We start from the raw sequence: 21,218 nt of genomic DNA, 5'->3' as shown, positions 1-21,218 counted from the left end.
CTTATACTCTTATGCACTAGTCTTGAGAAAAACAGCAGTAATTGTCATTGGGTTATACAATACCCCATCCTACAAATCAATACCCCAGCCTCACAGGCTTAATCTCCTAACTAGTATAATAAATAAGTTGTCAGAAGCCCCTTGCTGGCCTTTTTCTTTTTCTTTTTGTGCCATATCCAGCAGTGCTCAGGAGTCATTCCTAACTCTGCACTTAGGAATCATTCCTGGAATGCTCAGAAGACCATATGGGATCCTGGGAATTAATTCCGGGTCAGCTGTGCTCAAAGCAAGCTCCCTACCTGCTGTACTATCTCTTAAACCCTGCGTTAGCAGTCTTTTGTGTGCGCTATTTCTGCACAATAAGTGTAAAAAATGTGCCATGGTGGAGGGGAAAAGATGGGTCCCAGATCTGTGAGCCTGAATTGCACCTTTTTTTTTTTTTTTTTGCTTTTTGTGTCACACCTGGCAATGCACAGGGGTTACTCCTGGCTCTGCACTCAGGAATCACCCCTGGCGGTGCTCAGAGGACCATATGGGATGCTGGGAATCGAACCCAGGTTGGCCGCGTGCAAGGCAAACGCCCTACCTGCTGTGCTATTGCTCCAGCCCCATGAATCGCACCTTTTTTGCATGAACTGTGCTTCAGGGTATGTGAAATGTACAGGATATTTGTGTGAGGTACCCAGGATAAAGGAATAAGGCATTCTGTAACCCCACTGATACAACATTGTGGTAAGGAAATGCAACTCTATAGTTAAAAAACAAATCATGTAAGGAGCTAAAGCACCGCTACTTCTAGGAAGGAGGTGTCCCCAGGAGTCAGTCTCCCAGCTGGGACCGGCCCTTCAACTCCTTCCCAGGCTGGGGCTCAGCAGGAGTGGAAGTGGGTATGCTTTAGGGAAGGAAGTATATTGCTTCCATCTCTGTCGCTAAGGCCTTCTCTCTGTCTCTCTCTGTCTCTCTGTCTCTCTCTGTCTCTCTCTTTCTCTCTGTCTCCCTGCCATTATGTGCCAAGGCCTTTTCACAAGCACCGGGGGCTCCAAGGAAAGAGACGTAAGAGGCGTAATGACACAGCACATGTCATTCTGTCCATGTCACCACTGAGTGTCCTCTGTCAGTGGCTAGGGCATGTTACCCTCACACTCTCCACCCATTCTGAGAGGCCCATTCATAAACAGTTTCCCTCAGACTTACATGGCAGTAACTTTATAGTATTTTTTCTGCCAGCTTTGACTAGTGAGTGAAACTGTCAGCCACTGCTCATGAATCAGCATAAGGCTTTCTTTCCTTCTGGGTCTCTCTCCAAGCGAGATGGATTGCTCTGAGTTTTCTCTCTCAGGTGCATTTCTCTTCCCCTCTTCCAGAGTCTTCTCCCAGGTGAAGGTATAACACAGCAAGTCTGTTTCTGGTTAGTGTCAGCATGTCACACACAGTCATTCATAAACACGGATGGAGTTTACCCTACATCCGATGCTCACGGGACCTCAGCTGAGGATTGATGGAGAGAGAGTTTAGTAAAGAAGAGGCATATTTGAAGTATATGTCATCTTTGCTCACACCATTTTCCTAGCCTGATCTCAGAGCTACACATTTCATTCATGCTAAGCAGAGACACTTGGTGTCCTGTGGTCACATTTCAGACCCTACAGTGGTTCCCTCGGAAGCCAGAAATTGTTCCTCCAAAGAAAAGGAGTCCTCTGTAGAGCAGACACACCTTTGTTCTAAAGTGATTTTATAACTGGTGTCCACAACAGGCTTCCCCCACATGCACCCGGGGCCATTTAATTTATCATCCCAACCAGGACATGATTGTGTAGGACTGAATTTAAAATAATCTATGATCATTTCTTCAAGGCTTGCCTTCTACACAAGCCAAATACACAAGCTAATCAGGGATGTCATAGGACTCATCATCCCTGGAGCCTTCTAGAAGGTCTTTACCACAGTGGAATTCCTGCAATTAACCTCAGGGATGCAGACTTCTCTTTTGGGGGGAGGGGAACACACCCAGCAACTCTTAGGGCTTACTCCTTGCTCTGAACTCAGGGATCGCTTCTGATAGGGCTTGGGGGACCCTATGGAGTGCCAGGGATTAAACCCAAGTCTGCCACAGGCAAGACAAGCATACTACCCTCTGCACTAGCTCTCAGGCTTCTGCAGTTTTTAAATTTTTTTGTATTCTCTTCTGACAGCAAATTTTCTAGAGATCCATTTGGCCCTTCCACTATATGAGCCCTCACATTGTCAGTGAACAAATGTGGTTATTCTGTCTGTTGCTTGGCCTATCTATTCTAATTATATATTTAGGAATTGGTGAGAACTACAAAATAGTTGTTGACCTCCCCGAGGCCTTTCATTGGTTAAAAGGGAGTACAGGAAGTCACTTTCATTTTAAGGACATTTGCTGGTCTTATTAAATCAGTAGGTGAGGCATCTATTGGGAGATTCTACAGAATCAATCAGCAGAAACTCCTGGTCTAAGGAGATGTACCCTCAGGATTGTGCGGACCAGTATGAACCCCAGCTCCTTCATTGGTCTTCAGGGGGTGGGAGGAGTACATTAGGGTAGTGGAGGGGGGCACCAGGAGCATCTGGAGAAGAGGGGACAGGAGGAGGACAGACTGGTCCTCTTGTAAACTGCAGCCCAAATCTGCGTCACCAGAGCCCAAATGAACAAAATATCTAGTTCATTTAATTTAGTGTAAAAATGGTTTCATACTGAGAATAACAAGGCACCTGGCCAAAATAAGTGGAAAGGTTTACCATGCAGCAGACTAAATAACAGAGACCAACGCTCCCCTGAGTGTAGACTAGAAAATCCAGACAATATATATATATATATCACAAGGAATCTTCTTTAAGGCATCTGGAAACTAACATGCTGTGAAAAATTGAGGGGAGAAGATTAGAAAGAAGGAAATGCAGATGTTCACACATCATTTGGAACCACTTTCCCCCCAAGACTCAGAAGTGGCAGAGGCTGAGGAACAGAGCCGAGAGTCCTTCACCCTCGCTAGGATACGGGCCAAAGCCATGCGGGGTCTTGTCAAAGGCAAGGGGGGACCTGCTTGAAAGGAACCCAGAGGACCAGTGTGAGTGGAGACTGTGGCTCTAGCACTGACCGAGCACTAGCTTCAGATGGCTTCAGTGTCCGGAACAGCAGAATGATCTGGAATTATTATATCTATACCTATATCTATCTATGCATCTGTCTTTTAGCAACAGTGAAAACTCCTCGAGATCCAGCAAGGACAAAGTGACTTAAACTACCCCAAGGAAAAGTCTTGAGCTTTCATCCTGTTTCCCGACTACTAATATTTAGATTAAAACCAATCCAGTTGTAGACATACATCACACAGAAGTCAGTTGCCTCTGTCCATAGCTTGGGGTCACTGTATTACTGTATCACTGTTATCCCGTTACTCATCGATTTCCTCGAGTGGGCACCAGTAACGTCTCCATTGTGAGACTCGTTGTTACTGTTTTTGGCATATCGAATACGCCACGGGGAGCTTGCCAGGCTCTGCCTTGTGGGAGAGATATTCTTGTAGCTTGCTGGGCTCTCTGAGAGGGGTGGAGGAATCGAACTCCGATTGGCCTTGTGCAAGGCAAACGCCCTACCCACTGTGCTATCACTCCAGGCCCAAATCTGAAAACTAATCAAAACTAATCAAAAATTTAAAATTAGGGCTGGGGGGTAAAGCAAATGCTTTGCAGGTGGGAAGCCTGAGTTGGATCTCTTGTACCTCACAGTCCCCAAAGCAGGGAGCTAGAAGTAGCCCCTGGGTATTGCTTGGTTGAGCCAACACTCCAAATAATCTTTTTTAAATTTTAAATTCTCTGCCTCACTTCTGTCTTCTGAAATATTTGCCTACATACCCTGTTTATGCTAAATGCATTACACAGTGGCCGTGCCAAGATCTCTTGCTCCTGAGTTCCTGGCCTGCGTGATGGGCCCTCCTCCTTCCCGGCAGGAACCCTTGGGACCAGCTTGAACTCTTCCTCCCTTCTCCCTACACATCCACTCAGATTTACTCGATGTTGTGAACTGTTCTTTCATCCTCTTTACTCAAACTTGGCCCTTGTCTGTTGCCCACCATGCCAAGGCTCAGCCTTTATCTTATCAGGGCCTCACGTGCCCTCCCATCATCCAGAACAGGAAATGTGAAATGCACGCCTGATTCTATCACTGCCCTGTCTCGCCTCATCTTTCAGCAGCTTCCCCAGGTTCTAAAGATAAACCCATTAGCCTTGAGCTCAGGTCTGTGTAACCCGACTCTGCCGGCTTCTCCCAGCTAAACCTCATCTATGCTGAACTGTTTGTCACTCCAATCCGGGCCTGATCGTACTATTAGATTGTTGTCTGTGAGTCAGGCCATTGTGCTGATGTGCATCTTAGATTGCTCTCCTCTTGGTTCTGTGACATCTGACACTTTGACTTTCTCATGAGGCCTGTTCCTTCCCCTCTGGGACCACACAAGTCATCTCTCTCAGGCTTGATGTTGGGGAGCAGAGGGAGATGGCCACCTCCCCTTTCCTAATCACTGTTCTACTAATACACGTAAAGAGGCATTCTCTTTTGAATAGGCACCTAGTTCAGGACCGGAGAGTCAGTACAGCGGGTAAGGAGCTCTCCTAGTACGCAGCTGACCAGGGCTTGATCCCCAGTACCACATGATTCTCCGAGCCCTGTCGGGAATGATCCCTCAGCAGAGAGCCAAGAGTAAGCCCTGAGCACCGACAGGCACATCCTGTGTTTGCATAATGGCCTCTCTGTCCCTTGTCACAGAATCTTGATCTTCCATCTGAACAGAAAGGCTGCTGGCCTTCCCCGTTTGCTGTAAGCCTGGGTCTGCTCTGGGGAACCATGGTTTTTGTTGTTGTTTGTTTTATTTTTTTGTTTGTTTTAAAATTTTTTTTATTTGATAAGTTAGTTCACAGTATTTGAGTGCACTTCATATTCAAACACCCACAACCATTACACCTTCCCACCACCAGATTCAGGATGTTTCCATCCCAAGCCCCAATTCCTGTCCCAAAACACAACCGAAAGAATATATTTTGTATTGTCTGTTATGAAGAACTGCTGAACATGCTTACAAAACAGTGTTCATATGGGAAACAGTGTGAAGATTGTTCTATTTTGGCAGGAGCCATTAAGACATTCTATAGGATATCACTAACATGTTGTTAAAGTTTGAGTGATGTGACTTTGAAAGTCTTTACGCCACAAAAAAGGAGAACCTAAAAGAAATGGATGGATTCCTTGATTCCTACAATCTCCCAAGACTGAAGAAAGAAGACCTGGAATACCTGAATAGACCCATCAATGTTAAGGAAATTGAAACGGTAATCAAAAACCTCCCCAAAAACAAAAGCCCAGGCCCAGATGGTTTCACTGGCGAATTCTTCCAAACATTTAAAGAAGACCTATTGCCTGTTTTCCTCAAACTTTTCCAGGAAATTGAAAAAACAGGAACTCTCCCAAACAGTTTCTATGAAGCACATATCTCCCTAATACCAAAAGCAAACAAAGACACCACTAAGAAAGAAAATTACAGACCAATTTCCCTGATGAACACCGATGCGAAGATCCTCAACAAAATACTAGCAAATAGGATCCAACAACTCATCAAAAAGATCATACATCACGACCAAGTGAGATTCATCCCAGGGATGCAAGGATGGTTTAACATTCGGAAATCAATCAACATAATCCAGCATATCAACAAAAGTAAAGATAAAAACCATATGATCATATCAATAGATGCAGAGAAAGCATTTGACAAGATCCAACATCCTTTCATGATGAAAACCCTCGCCAAAATGGGGTTTGGAGGAACTTTCCTCAAGATAGTCGAAGCCATCTATCACAAGCCTACGGCAAGCATTATCCTCAACGGGGAAAAACTAAGGGCCTTTCCTCTGAGATCAGGCACAAGACAAGGATGCCCACTCTCACCACTCCTCTTCAATATAGTACTGGAAGTACTTGCGATAGCTATTAGACAAGAAAAAGAGATTAAGGGCATCCAGATAGGAAGGGAAGAAATCAAACTCTCACTATTTGCAGACGACATGATACTATATCTAGAGAAGCCTAAAACCTCTACTAAGAAACTCTTAGAAACAATAGACTTATACAGTAAAGTTGCAGGCTACAAAATCAATACCCAAAAATCCATGGCCTTCATATATGCAAACAATGAGACAGAGGAAAGGGACATGAAAAAAGCAATCCCATTCACAATCGTGCCCCAGAAAATCAGGTACCTCGGAATCAGCTTAACCAAGGAAGTAAAAGACCTTTACAAAGAAAACTACATAACGCTACTCCATGAAATCAAAGAGGACATGAGGAAATGGAAACATATACCCTGCTCGTGGATAGGGAGAATCAATGTTGTCAAAATGGCAATACTCCCTAAAGCATTATACAGATTCAATGCGATCCCTATAAATATACCCATGACATTCTTCAAAGAAATGGATCAAGCAATCCTAAAATTCATATGGAATAACAAACGTCCAAGGATAGCTAAAACAATTCTTGGGAAAAAGATGATGGGAGGCATCACCATCCCCAACCTCAAACTTTACTACAAAGCAGTAACAATTAAAACAGCATGGTACTGGAACAAAGGCAGAGCCGTAGACCAATGGAACAGGGTGGAATATCCCTACACACAACCCCAAATGTATGACCATCTAATCTTTGATAAGGGAGCAAGAGATGTGAAGTGGAGCAAGGAAAGCCTCTTTAACAAATGGTGCTGGCACAACTGGACAACCACATGCAAAAAAATGGGTTTAGACCTTGACCTGACACCATGCACAAAAGTCAGATCAAAATGGATTAAAGACCTCAACATTAGACCACAAACCATAAGGTACATTGAAGACAAGGTCGGCGAAACCCTCCACGATATTGAAGATAAAGGTATCTTCAAAGGTGACACGGAACTAAGCAATCTATTAAAAACAGAGATCAACAAATGGGACTACATTAAACTAAAAAGCTTCTGCACCGCAAGAGATACAGTGACCAGAATACAAAGACTATCCACAGAATGGGAAAGGATATTTACACAATACCCATCAGATAAGGGGTTGATATCAATGGTATATAAAGCACTGGTTGAGCTCTACAAGAAGAAAACATCCAACCCCATCAAAAAATGGGGCAAAGAAATGAACAGAAACTTTACCAAGGAAGAAATACGAATGGCCAAAAGGCACATGAAAAAGTGCTCTACATCACTAATCATCAGAGAGATGCAGATCAAAACAACCATGAGATACCACCTCACACCACAGAGACTAGCACACATCCAAAAGAACAAAAGCAACCGCTGTTGGAGAGGATGTGGGGAGAAAGGGACCCTTCTTCACTGCTGGTGGGAATGCCGACTGGTTCAGCCCTTCTGGAAAACAATTTGGACGACTCTCAAAAAATTAGATATTGAATTCCCATATGACCCAGCAATACCACTGCTGGGAATATATCCCAGAGAGGCAAAAAAGTACAATCGAAACAACATCTGCACATGTATGTTCATCGCAGCACTGTTTACAATAGCCAGAATCTGGAAAAAACCCGAATGCCCCAGAACGGATGACTGGTTGAGGAAACTTTGGTACATCTATACAATGGAATACTATGCAGCTGTTAGAAAAAAGGAGGTCAAGAATTTTGTAGTTAAGTGGATGGGCATGAAAAGTTTCATGCTGAGTGAAATGAGTCAGAAAGAGAGAGACAGACATAGAAAGATTGCACTCATCTATGGTATATAGAATAACAGAGTGGGAGACTAACACCCAAGAACTGTAGAAATAAGTACCAGGAGGTTGACTCCATGGCTTCGAGGCTGGCCTCACGTTCCGGGGAAAGGTCAACTCAGAGAAGCGATCACCAACTACATTGTAGTCGAAGGCCATGTGGGGGAAGGGAGTTGCGGGCTGAATGAGGGCTAGAGACTGAGCACAGCGGCCACTCAACACCTTTATTGCAAACCACAACAGCTAATTAGAGAGAGAAAACAGAAGGGAATGCCTTGCCACAGTGGCAGGGTGGGGTGGGGGGGAGATGGGATTGGGGAGGGTGGGAGGGACACTGGGTTTACGGGTGGTGGAGAATGGGCACTGGTGAAGGGATGGGTTCCCAAACTTTGTATGAGGGAAGTATAAGCACAAAAGTGTATAAATCTGTAACTGTACCCTCACGGTGATTCTCTAATTAAAAATAAATAAATTAAAAAAAAAAGTTTGAGTGATGTGAGTTTTGGTATATATATCTGAAAATATGTATATATGCATATATATATTATACATATATATTTCCCTCTGATTTGTTGCCTACTCTCTGAACCCCATCAAACATGGTGTGGTAATTATGGAGAATGGATAGGGAGTGTCTTATGAAGTGTCTCACTGCCGCTTTTGCAGCCATGAGGTCTAGGAATATGTTCACTCATATGTGAGGCTTGGCCTGAGTGTGTGGGGAGCAGCCTGGAGCATGGCAGATGTTGGGTTGTGGGGGTCGGCTGCCAGGGTCCTTGGGGTGGGGAGGGCTCTCACCCGCCTCCCTCTGGGGCACCCAGAATGAAGCAGCCTGGTGCAGAGTTTGGTGGCCTGGCTATGGGGGCCTCATGTTATGCTTCCTTCCGGGATCTGGGTGGTGGCTGATGACCAGAACCATGTTTTTAACCCCACCCAAGCAGCACCATGTAAAATTAAATATATATATATATATATATATATATATATATATATATATATATATATATATGTTCTTTCAGCGCAGCGAAAGTCCAGAGTCTCTGAGCGCCAGCTAGCATTCACAGAGGAAGGCTGGCCGTGGCCGCACCAGAACCCAAGGCCCGAGCACTGCATCTCTTGCTCTTGCTCTTCCCAATTTGGGCCACAACACCCCATTCCTGATTCCAGGCACTCGAACACACTCTCGTCTTCTGAAAGAACAAGTTAAACTGGTCCTATTTTAGATGGGACTAATTCCTTCTGCCAAGAGAAGGTGTAATAAAAATAGCACCTCTGAACAGCTGGAAACCTCAGCCTCTCCGCTCCTGACAGACTCGCGGTCTCTTCAAAGTGCATTCTCCCCAGACAGCCGCGGAAGGGGCTCTCTGGGCAGGCTGCCGCCTCCCCCTGCCCTGCCGCTGTCCTCACCCCTACTGACTGCCCCTCTATTTTAAGACCTCTTTTCCAGCAGCCAACATGAAACTCTATTTTGTCATTAGTTTGACATATTTCGATGGCGAAGTAGTGCGACTTGTCACCAGAGACAGGACGGAGCCAGCCTAGCCATGATGGAGTCTGAGAGAAATTTGCTAAGGGCTTGTTCCGTAGCTGTTTCACTGGAGTCAAGAAAGACTGGCCCATTAATTATAAATCAGATCTTCCCTTCTCTAATGACTCAGAAATTTTTCAAATCCAAGTATCGGTTCTTTTAGGTGGAGGAAGAAAGTCGTTCATTGGCAGTAAAGATGAAGGACCAAAGGCTTTGTGCTTTTCTGGAGAGAGTTTCTAGCCGTTGGACTTGGAACCTCACACCTCCCACACTGCCAAGGTCCTTTCTGAAAGTGGAGCTTATCTCTGTCATTTTCAGTCAGGACTCTTATGACTGTCATCTACAGAAGTCCAGGCATATGACCGCAGAGAGATACACCCAAGAGGGCATTTATGCTGAGTGCTCGGGAGTCTCACAGCTCTGGAGGGCACAGCCTGCCCTGGAGCGTGTCTCTAGCCTGGGCACCCTGGCTGTGAGCGTCCCCATGTGTCGTTCTCTTGACTTGCCCATTTTCCTTTAGGTGAGAGCAGCCTGTGTCTCTCTGGGCCCTGTGAGGGGAAACATGATTTCCCCAGAACTTCTACATCTGTAATCCACAAAGAGAGGATTTCTCTCCCTCTTTTGCCCCCCCCCCCCTTAGTTGCCTCTCTGTTCTTTGTGGAATAGTTTATGCCTTCTCTTTTTGGAACCTTCTCCCTCTGAGTAAGTAACTCTAGCGAGCTCTGCACCTGCCTCCATGATAGCGTTGTTCCCTCTGTGGGGCCCCCCTGCGTGCCGACCTCTTTCCTCAGGATTGTAAGCACCTCAGGGGGTGAGGGGAGGTGTTCTTTCCACTTTGGAGTCAGTTCTCCTGGGAGGGTAACTGACTGACCTCTGCATCTCCTCTCTGAGATGAAGCGCTCCTGGCTCTGGGTGAGCTATTAACATGCCATCTGGACTTTTGAATGACTTTTGTCTACCTTTCCCAGTTCTTTCTCAACCCAGGTAAAAAGCTCCCACCCATTCACTCGTGGGGCTTGAAGCTAGGGAGAGAGGTGGGTGCTGCAAATGGCCTTTGGGAGCTGTTTGAGCTCTGCCACTTTGCCTCGGGGAGAGTGCAGGCAAGTCATTTTCCTGCTGGCCATGATTTTCCTCCACTGGCTGGCTACCACCTGTCCTCCGTGCTGTTCCAGGATGACCTATGTCAGGCCTCTCAGCCAGTGTGACCGGTTCTGGACTGCAGTGGGCTCCGGGGACATGTTGCTTCCTCCTATTTTGTGCACACCTCTTTGCTTGTACTGGTGTTTGGGGTTCACTGTCCCTGTATGTTTATCCTGCTGTCTGGAGGTTTGGAGTTGGAAAGAGGAATGAAAATCTGACTCAGGTCACTTGCTTCCCTGGGCTTGAAACGCATGACCTCATCCACCCGTAGATGTCCATGAAGTCACCTTAGTGTTGGTTGATGAGATATCACAGCTTTCCGGAAATTTCGTCTCAGTCTCAGAGCTGTGCCAGCGCCTGCGTCTCAGTCTCAGAGCTGTGCCAGCGCCTCACTGATGTACATGTAGTGCAAGAACTCACCGCAGCAGAGAGTCGCACCCGGGCCGGCTACCTTACCCGTCACAGCACAAAGCTGTGACCCAGGCCTTTGTCTCCAGATGTGCCGAGGCTTGTTGATCCTGGGAGCCTGCCCTGACCCCAAATTGTGCCGAGAGCTGTGGAATGATTGCACAGAGTGATTCCCCCGTCCGGTCCCACCTGGTTCATAGTAGTATTTTCCATGAGCGCTGCAGCGACCCGTCCTGCCCCATCCTGGACAGACTCAGGTCTGTCCGCAGATATATCTATCGACTCTCCAGGGAGCAGACTAGCCATGTGAGTGGAGTTGGGGGCCTGGGTCGGCTGGGGAGGAAATAATGTACCTGGCCCTTCTCTGCAGGGACCTCAGTGACAGTCCTTCTCTGGGCAGGCCCCTTGGTTGGACACCTGTTCCCCAGTGCTCCCTGGGGATGGCAGAGCCCTGGCTTACTACTCAGGGTCTTTGCACTTGCAGGGAGGCTTCCGTAACTTCGCTGACAAACAAGAGGTACATCCTGAGGTTCCCAGCGCTGGAGACACTAATGCTGGACGACAACAAACTCTCCAACCCCAACTGCTTTTCCAGCCTAGCCGGGCTCAGGAGGTAAGGCCACCAGCCTCTCTCCGGAGGGCCCCGCTAAGCCCCAGCTTTGCTCGCACACTCAGACCTACTCTAGAAGCCCAGAGGCCCCAACACTTACTTCTTCCCTGTGGCCATGGGTCAGTCTTTTCCTCCCTTTGAGCTCCAGCTCGGCATCCAAGCAGGGACTCAGGGATGACATTTTTGGTCACGTGATTTCAGATTGGAAGTTGCAAAGAGAGACGAGGGTCAAGGTCAGAGGAGGTATCAGTTTTAGATAGTACAGTGCTCAAGGGTTAACTCCTGGCTCTGTGCCCAGGGATCATTCCTGGCCTGCTCTGGGGGCCATATTTGATTGATATTGGGTTGAACTGGGGTAGGCCACATGCAAGGCAAGTGCCCTAACCACTGGACGATTGCAGGCCCTTAGATCATAGTCTGATTGAGATACGGGATGATCAATAACAGAAACAAATAAACAAACCCCGAGTCTGAAAGAGAGACCTGCTGCACTCTGCCTGTTTGGTAAAAGAAACTTTAGTCCTGGCATTAAATGCCTTGGTTCCCCAGAAAATTTACTTTGATTCGTTTACTGCACACTACTTTGTGCAAGGCCATTTAAAATAGAGTCTCATCCAACCTTCTTGAAAACCTCGAGAGTTACAAAAACGCCCCAGTTTACTGACAGGGATAGTGAGGCCCTTCGAGGCTAAGTCATTGGCCAGGATCACCTAAGGGGGGGCGGTAGGGGGGGACAGGTTCAAGCCGAATTCCGTGTTCTTGCCCTAAAGTTGTTTGCCCCTGAGGTATTGTTACTGCTGTGATCCTGTATTCACTTTCCTTCATTGAAGACTGAAGAAGTTAAGCCTAGAGCAAAACAGGATCTCCCGGATCCCGTACCTGCAGCAGGTCCAGATCCGCAGCAGCCCAGTGGACTGGGTGGACGTCAGGGGCAGTGCCCACAGTGGGTCCCAGTCCATGCTGCACTCCAAGTCGTGGAGGTACGAGGCTGAAGATGAGCAGCCAGATTACACTGTACTGCCCATGAAAAAAGATGTTGACAGGACAGGTGAGTGATGTCCCTCTCCCAGGACGGTAGCTCAGTGGTGGGAATCGACTTTAGCGTTATTTTGAGTCCTGGCTCCCTGGAGAGCTGCTGTCCTTAAACTGTGAAGCTGGTGGGCGGAGTCACATTAAAAAAAAATTAATTCCAGGGGTTGGAGCAATAGCACAGCGGGTAGGGTGTTTGCCTTGCACTCGGCCAACCCGTGTTCGATTCCCAGCATCCCATATGGTCCCCTGAGCACCACCAGGAGTAATTCCTGAGTGCAGAGCCAGGAGTAACCCCTGTGCATCGCCAGGTGTGACCCAAAAAACAAATAATAATAATAATAATAATAATAATAATAATAATAATTCTTCCAGTGATTCTCTGATGGGTCCTGCCTTCACAAACTGGTTTAAAGTGGGTTTAGTTGTTTGTTTTTTTCCCACTTCATCAAAACCAAGGAACTCAGAAGTAAGGTTTTCCAAAGATAGTTAAATTGAACTTTTTTCATTCTAACCTCTTTCCTTCCCTCCTTGGCCTGCTTGTCCTCTAAAACTGGTTCCCACTGAATCTCTAGCTCCACATCCACATGACTCCATTTAGAGGCAGGAAATGAAAGAAATGTCACCTTTTATCAACCAAAATACGTCTCATACTTGGGCCTATTCATAGAGACTATTTTTTTCAGTGGGCAGGATGGGGAAGTCAGGGGGTGGTTTGGGGCCACACCAAGTACTACTCACGACTTACTTCTGGCTCTGTGCTCAGGGATCACTCCTGGCAATGTTTGGGGGACCATATGTGATGCCAGGAGTCGAACCCAGGCCAGGCAGGTGCAAGGCAAGTGCCTTACCTGCTATACTATCTCTCTGGTCCAAGTGCTAAGTTTATTTTCATTTAAAATTTTTTTTCTTTGGGGGCCATACATGGTGGTGCTCAGGGGCTATTCCTAGCTCTGTGCTCGGAGCTTGCTCCGGGAGGTACTAGAAGACCACATGGAATGGGGGACTGAACACAGGCCTCTTGCGTGTGGAGCTACTGCTCGTATATATATATATATATATGAGAGAGAGATGTCCTTTAACCACTGTGCTATTACAAACAGAACATTCATAGTGTCCCTCATTATATCCTCCTAATCTCTTGTTTTTTTTAATTAATAGTTTATTTTTAATTAGTGAGTCAACGTGAGGGTACAGTTACAGATTTATACATTTTTGTGCTCATGTTTCTCCCTTACAAAGTTTGATAACCCATCCCTTCACCAGTGCCCATTCTCCACCACCAGTAAACCCAACATCCCTCCCCGCCTCCCCAGTCCCGTCTCCCCCCACCCCACCCTGCCACTATGGCAGGGTATTCCCTTTTGTTCTCTCTCTCTCTGATTAGGTGTTGTGGTTTGCAACAAAGGTGCTGAGTGGCCATTGTGTTCAGTCTCTAGTCTATATTCGGCCCGTATCATCTTTCCCCCACATGACCTCCAACCACATTTTACTTGGTGTTCCCTTCTCTGAGTTGCCCAGAATGAGAGAACAGCCTCCAAGCCATGGTGACAACCTCCTGGTACTTATTTCTACTATTCTTGGGTGTTAGTCTTATAGTCTATTATTCTATATTCCACAGATGAGTGCAATCTTTCTATGTCTGTCTCTCTCTTTCTGACTCATTTCACTTAGCATGATACTTTCCATGCTGATCCACTTATATGCAAACGTCATGACCTCATTCTTTCTAACAGCTGCATAGTATTCCATTGTATAGATGTACCAGAGTTTCTTCAACCAGTCATCTGTTCTAGGGCACTCGGGTTTTTTCCAGATTCTGGCTATTGTAAACAGTGCTGCGATGAACATATAAGTGCAGATGTCATTTCGACTATACTTTTTGGCTTTTCTGGGATATATTCCCAGCAGTGGTATTGCTGGGTCAAATGGGAGCTCAACCTCTAGTTTTTTGAGAATCGTCCATATTGTTTTCCAAAAGGGCTGAACTAGCCGACATTCCCACCAGCAGTGTAGAAGGGTCCCTTTCTCCCCACATCCTCTCCAACAGCGGTTGCTTTTGTTCTTTTGGATGTGTGGTGTGAAGTGGTATCTCATGGTTGTTTTGATCTGCATCTCTCTGATGATTAGTGATGTAGAGCACTTTTTCATGTGTCTTTTGGCCATTCGTATCTCTTCCTTGGTAAAGTTTCTGTTCATTTCTTCATTCCATTTTTTGATGGGGTTGGATGTTTTCTTCTTGTAGAGTTCAACCAGTGCTTTATATACCCTTGATATCAACCCCTTATCTGATGGGTATTGTGTAAATATCCTTTCCCATTCTGTAGATAGTCTTTGTATTCTGGTCGCTGTATCTTTTGCGGTGCAGAAGCTTTTTAGTTTAATGTAGTCCCATTTGTTGATCTCTGTTTTTACTAGATTGCTTAGTTCCGTGTCATCTTTGAAGATACCTTTATCTTCAATATCCTGGAGGGTTTTGCCTACCTTGTCTTCAATGTACCTTATGGTTTGTGGTCTGATGTTGAGGTCTTTAATCCGTTTTGATCTGACTTTTGTGCATGGTGTCAGATCGAGTTCTAAGCCCATTTTTTTGCATGTGGTTGTCCAGTTGTGCCAGCACCATTTGTTAAAGAGACTTTCCTTGCTCCACTTCACATCTCTTGCACCTTTATCAAAGATTAGATGATCATACATTTGGGGTTGTGTGTGGGGATATTCCACCCTGTTCCATTGGTCTGCAGTTCTGCTTTTGTTCCAGTACCATGCTGTTTTAATTGTTACCACTTTGTAGTAGAGTTTAAGGTTGGGGGGGGTGATGCCTCCCATCATCTTTTTCCCAAGAATTGTTTTAGCTATCCGTGGGCATTTATTGTTCCATATAAATTTCAGGATTGCTTGCTCCGTTTCTTTGAAGAATGCCATGGGTATCCCTATAGGGATTGCGTTAAATCTGTATAATGCTTTTGGGAGTATTGCCATTTTGACAATGTTTATTCTCCCTATCCATGAGCAGGGTATATTTTTCCATTTCCTCATGTCCTCTTTTATTTCATGAAGTAGCGTTTTATAGTTTTCTTTGTAGAGGTCCTTTACTTCTTTAGTTAAGCTGATTCCAAGGTATTTGATTTTCTGGGGCACAATTGTGAACGGGATTGCTTTTTTCATGTCCCTTTCCTGTGTCTCATTGTTTGCATATACCTCCTAATCTCTTGTTAGAATAACCAGCATTCTCACTAATGTTGCCACTGGTTGCCTTTTGCCTGATCTGAAATCCATGTTGTATAGAATCAGTCAGTGTGTGCTCTTTTGTGTCTGATTTATTTCTTTCAGCATGAAGTCTGTGAGGCTCTTTCATGTTGCACAGATCAGTAGATCCTTCTCTTGTTCTGACTTAAGCCCATTTGTACCTCAGTTTAAAAATATCTACTTTACATTGCTAAATATTTTAGTTATTTCTGGTTTAGGACTGTGATGGATAACACTGCTGTGAAGGTTTCTTTGTCTTTTGAAGGCTCTCATTTCTGTTGGGTCTGGGCAAGGCATGGAATAGATCAGTCATCAAGTATCAAAGTACATTTAGATTTAGCAGAGAGCTAAACATTTTGTGAGTGTGGTTGTACCAATTTTTTTTATTCCACTATTAATGTAAGATGTTTATTTTATTCTCTGGATCCCACATCTTCACTTTCAGTCTTTCAAATGTTTTCTATTTTGGAGGTTGGTATCTCTTTGCTGTTTTAATTTGCATTCATCAGTTATCATTTTGTATATTTATTGGTTGCTTTGGTATCCTTTTTGGAAGTGCCTATTAGTCTTTTATTTTTTGGTGCTGTTATTAATTTGAGTTTTTTTAATATATCCTGGACATAATATTTTGTCTATCTGTATATCACAAAATAAATTCTTTCCAGCCTATAGTTTATTATTATTGATAGTAAATGTTTATGAACAGAAACTCTTAAATGTAATGAGATGTAATTAATCAATCTTTTATTAATATTTTTTGTTTGTTTGGAGTGGCCACACTTATTCCTGGCTCAAGGATTACATCTTTTCTTATAGCTGAGTCATATTCCACATTTAACACAATTTCTTCATTCATTCATTTGCCGTTTAATATTTGGGTTGTCGCTAGATCTGTTATTGTGACTCATGCTATAGTGAGCAATAGGTGTGTGTGTGTCTCTTTTCAAATTAACGTTTTTGTGTTCCTCGCGTAGATGCCCAGGAGTGGAATCACAGGGTCATGTGGGAGCTCTGTTCTTATCCCCTTTAAAAATAAAAACAACACTTTGGTTTGCTAAACAACACTTTAGCATCACTACACCCAGTGATGTTCAGGGGTTATTCCTGGCTCTGCACTCAGGAATCACTCCTGGCCGTGCTCAGGGAACCTTATGAGATTCTGGGAACAAACCCAGATTGGCCAAATACAAGTCAGTTTCTCAGGCCCATTCTTTTTAAAGCTGTCTCCAGCCTGGTTCTTCTGAGGCCTCCCCAGATGACTTTCCACCGCCAGTGAATGAGGATCTGGACTCTGATTTCTCTCTTATCCTTCAGAATCTTGTATCTGCATGAACCTAAGTATAAAATTTGTCCACTTTTATTTTTTAGGGATTTGAAGGATTCATTCAGTCAAAGCCATGATTTTCTTCATCTTGGATAAAATGTCCCCCTTCTGCTTCTCTCTGTAGTAACTATCTGAAATTCCATCAGATACGGGAAGTTTGTGTCTCTCTTCTAGTCCTCTTTTCCATTCTACTATATAGTTCTCTGAGCTTTTTGGTAGATATTCTGAAAGTCAGCTTCATCTTCTACTTATGTATGACCTCTTATAGCTAACATATGGATTGTCTTGGTTTGGTAATATTTTACTTTTGTGTGAGACACTATTATATTTTAACTATAGAATATTAGTAAACATAACAAATCACGTTTCTTCAGATGTCCAATGAGGCTAAGAATAATCTTTCTTCTTGATTCCAGAGAACTTCAGTCTCATGGCTGGAGGGTCTAGTGTCTTTTTGTTTTGGGCCACACCAGCTGTGCTCAGGCCTTACTCCTGGATCTGTGCTCAGGGATCATTCCTGGCAGGCTCAGAAGATCACATGGGGTTCCAGGGGCTGAACCTGATTCAGCCACATGCAGAGCAAGTTCCCTACCCACTGCACTATCTCTCTGGTCCCTGGATGGTCCAGTTCTTGGAATACTTATGGTACTGTCTGAAAATACCAACAATGCTTGGTTATAAAGAACATTTTTCTAAGTTGTTCCATAGTGGGGCCTTTCTTGAAGCATTCTTATAATCTGGTTCGCAGCACCCGGTCATGTGTTTCTTCATTATGATCCTGAAGGTCTGGTCAGGGGGAGGATTTATGTGCTCATAAGAAATGTCTGTAGAAGGGTGGTCACATGCTATCATCCTCCCATTTGATGTCAAAGAAAACTCAGCTTTGCAGCGATAGTCACCTGGAAGAGAAAAAAACAAATTTTATGATAACAAGCATAATTCAAAAGTCCATTTTGAAGTGGAAATAAATGTTGCAACAAAACCTGTGCTTGATTGGTAAATCAAGAACACTTATGCATCTCTTGACAGCCATTCACTGAGGGCTGCCATGTTGCCTCCTGGTGATTATATTTTAAAATCACAAAATTTTTGATAGTTTATTTTCCATCATAATATGCTTTGGGGTCAGAAGTATAGCTTAGATGTAGACATATTATGCATGTATGATGCCCTGGGTTAGATTCACACACACACACACACACACACACACACACACACACACACACCTGTTTTTATTTTAAGAGTGAAGTAGTGTTTATATTCCTCAGAGAATCCAAATGATTCATTTTTGTTCACATTTTTTTTCAGTTCTAGTTCTCCTGTTTTTGATATTTCATATTTTTTATCCTGTTAATTTTCCTCAGCTATTTGGAGATCCTTGACTGTTCTTTTTGTTGAAAACTCCCCAATCAGAAACAGGTTCTGGTTTCTGAAACTGCTTCCTGCAAGTGTGGGGACAGTAGGCCAGGCCTCAGACAGGGTCCTAATGTTTGTCTTCTAGATATGGGGGCTCCCCAGATCCTGACAGTGTCGCTGTTTAGCACCCATGCTTGCAGCCATGGTCCTTCTTGCTCTGGACTCTTCCTGTGTTCTTTGCATAAACCTTGCCAAACTCCTTCCCAGACCAGCACCACAGACATTATTTACATCATGGGGTGCGCCCCCCTATTGTTGTTTCCTTCACTTTCGTGTACCCCCTGCTTGGCGAGGGGCTCCCACCAGCCAGAGAAAAGTGACTTGTCGGCACAGGATGGAGTTTCCGCACCGGCTCTGCTTTGGGGGCCCACCTCCACTACTGGTGGGCTCTGAGAGTGGCATCGCCCTCTAGCCTCGCATGCTGCTGCTCCTTCTCGCCAGCTGTTCAAATTCCCTGTCTTGAACACACTATTTCCACTAATATGGCAGAGGTCTTTTCTTACCCTCTGACAAAATCTTGTCTCTAATCATTTCTCTTGTTTAATCAGTTGGTTTGCCCTTTGACTTAACTCCTGACATCGCCCCTGCCCCAACCACCTGAAGAAGAGAAAGAGCTGGCGTGTTGCCAAGTCAGAAAGAAGGTCCCCAGTCAGGGCTCGGATGCAGTGAGGTGGAAGATAGCAGGAATAGTGCAAAGTGAGCTGGGCCAGATCATGCCAGGACCTCAAGCATGGTCAAAGGGGCTGGGTTTTATTCGGAGAGCAGAAGGCTAGCGGGTGTCCCAGTCAGCTCCTTCCCAGTTCACTGGGAGCTGACAGGCAGCGAGGCCCCATCTGGGAAAACCCCACTGTGCCCCAGTGGAGCGGCAGAGGGGGGCGGACCTGGCTCCAGCTCTCCAGGCTCTCACCAAGCTCCGTTCTGTTCCTCTCATTCCAGAGGTGGTGTTCACATCTTACCCTGGATTCTCAACCTCGGAGGTAAGCGTGACGATTTTATTTTATTTAGTTTCCCCTCTTTCAAAATTTTATTTGATTAAAACACCGTGAGTCACAGTTATTCATAATTAGGTTTTTGACCTACAATGTTCCATCACCAATCTCACCACCAAGGTCAGCTTCCCTCCACCTGTGTTCCAGGTTCCCTCTTACCACACCACCCCCGCCCCAGCCTACCGTCTTGACAGGCGCCCTTTAAATTTGGTTATTCAAGTTTGGGTCTCATGATTTCAGTGCTGTCGACTCAGGTTTGGATCGTTAGCTGCATCCTTCCGTAACAGCACCTGTGATGTCCCTGTGTCCCTTTGCCCCCTGTGTGGTTGCTCTCCTCTCTTCTCCCCTTCCCCTTCACCCAGGGGCTATCTAGGCACCCCGCCTTCTTAGAGCACCTGTTTTATCCTTGGGCCCTGGGATTAGCATGCTCCTCGTCATGAGCGAAAATAAGTTCTTGGAGCTGGGAGAGGCATCGCACTCCGTCCCCCTGAGGGCCCGTTCATGGTGTCAGGGTTGAGTGCCTGCTGCCTCTGAGTCCTTGTGTGCCTCTGCAGGTGACTGGACAGGCAGGCCCTGCCTCATAGGGCCCACAGGCTCACCCTTGTTTTCTCAGATGCTATTGAGTAATAATGATGTAATAATGGTGGCTGCCTCAAGTGAGGAAGAAAGGCTCTAGGGGCCAGGAAGAGAGCCCAGTGGTTAAGCACATGCCTGGTGGGTGCAGGATCCCTAGCATTGCTTGCCTCTCTGAACATCACCTGGTCTGTCCCCAGTGGTCCCCAAGTACCCCTGTCCTAAGCACCATTGACCTTGTAGCTGAGCTCTGCTGGGAGAGGCCTGGGCCTCTGAGTACTGCCGGTTATGGCCCTTATTATGCATATATTATTACATATTATATATTATTATATATATTATTGAATCATCCTGAGATACAGTTACAAAGCTTTCATGTTTGAGTTTCAGTAATACAATGATCAAACCATTCCCCCACCAGTGTACATTTTGGCGCCCTTACCCCATCAGTCCCAGTCAGGCCCTCCCAATGCCCTGAGTGTGAGTGTGAGCGTGACTGGCTTTTTACTCTGGGCTCCAGCCAGCGTATCCACTTCAGCTCACCAAGCCTTGCTCCAGGCAGGGAAGAGCCATGTGGGGAGACTGCCTTGCCAGCTGCCACACATTCCACTCCAGCCTCTCAGAGCTGACACAGGAACAGCGAGAGGGAACAGACCTAGGGTCCCAGAACACTGCCACTGGTTCTTGTTTTCATTTTGGGTCACACCTGGCGATGCTCAGGGGTTACTCCTGGCTCATGCACTCAGGAATTACCCCTGGTGGTGCTTGGGGGACCATATGGGATGCTCAGAGGGGCATATGGGATGCTGGGAATCGAACCCGGGTCGGCCATGTGCAAGGCAAATGCCCTACCTGCTGTACTGTCGCTCCGGCCCCTGCCACTGGTTCTTGATTAACGCTCCCCGTGATCAACCCGTATGGCTTCACACATTGAACGCCAGGGAGCATGTCCTTGAAGGGCCAAAGAGCAGTGCTCTGTAAATGCTCAAATGCTCATCGAGTGAAACCTAAGGGACTTGCTCAAGATTACACAGGGGTTAACACAACTTGGAATAGAATCTAGTTTCATCTAGTTGGATTAATATTATCCCAACTACCCTGTAAATCCCTTGTGTTCATCCCATCTAATTCAAGGAGTCAGAGAGAGCCAAGCTAAGGACATTGGGCAGATTTTCT

At 45.5% G+C, this 21,218-nt stretch overlaps 1 protein-coding gene across 1 annotated transcript in view; it reads left to right on the top strand.

The window, feature by feature from the left end:
- Positions 1-21,218, top strand: part of XRRA1 (X-ray radiation resistance associated 1) — a 96,297-nt gene that overhangs the window by 49,637 nt on the left and 25,442 nt on the right. The window contains exons 9-11 of the mRNA XM_055121974.1: positions 11,340-11,468; positions 12,296-12,513; positions 19,417-19,457. Coding sequence (XP_054977949.1) covers positions 11,340-11,468; positions 12,296-12,513; positions 19,417-19,457 — 388 coding nt within the window. The remainder of the gene's footprint in view (positions 1-11,339; positions 11,469-12,295; positions 12,514-19,416; positions 19,458-21,218) is intronic.

The sequence above is a fragment of the Sorex araneus genome, chromosome X (assembly GCF_027595985.1).
Source record: "Sorex araneus isolate mSorAra2 chromosome X, mSorAra2.pri, whole genome shotgun sequence".
Lineage (NCBI taxonomy): Eukaryota > Metazoa > Chordata > Mammalia > Eulipotyphla > Soricidae > Sorex > Sorex araneus.
The sequence above is the reverse complement of the archived record's forward strand: the minus strand, read 5'-3'. Positions and strand labels throughout refer to the sequence as shown.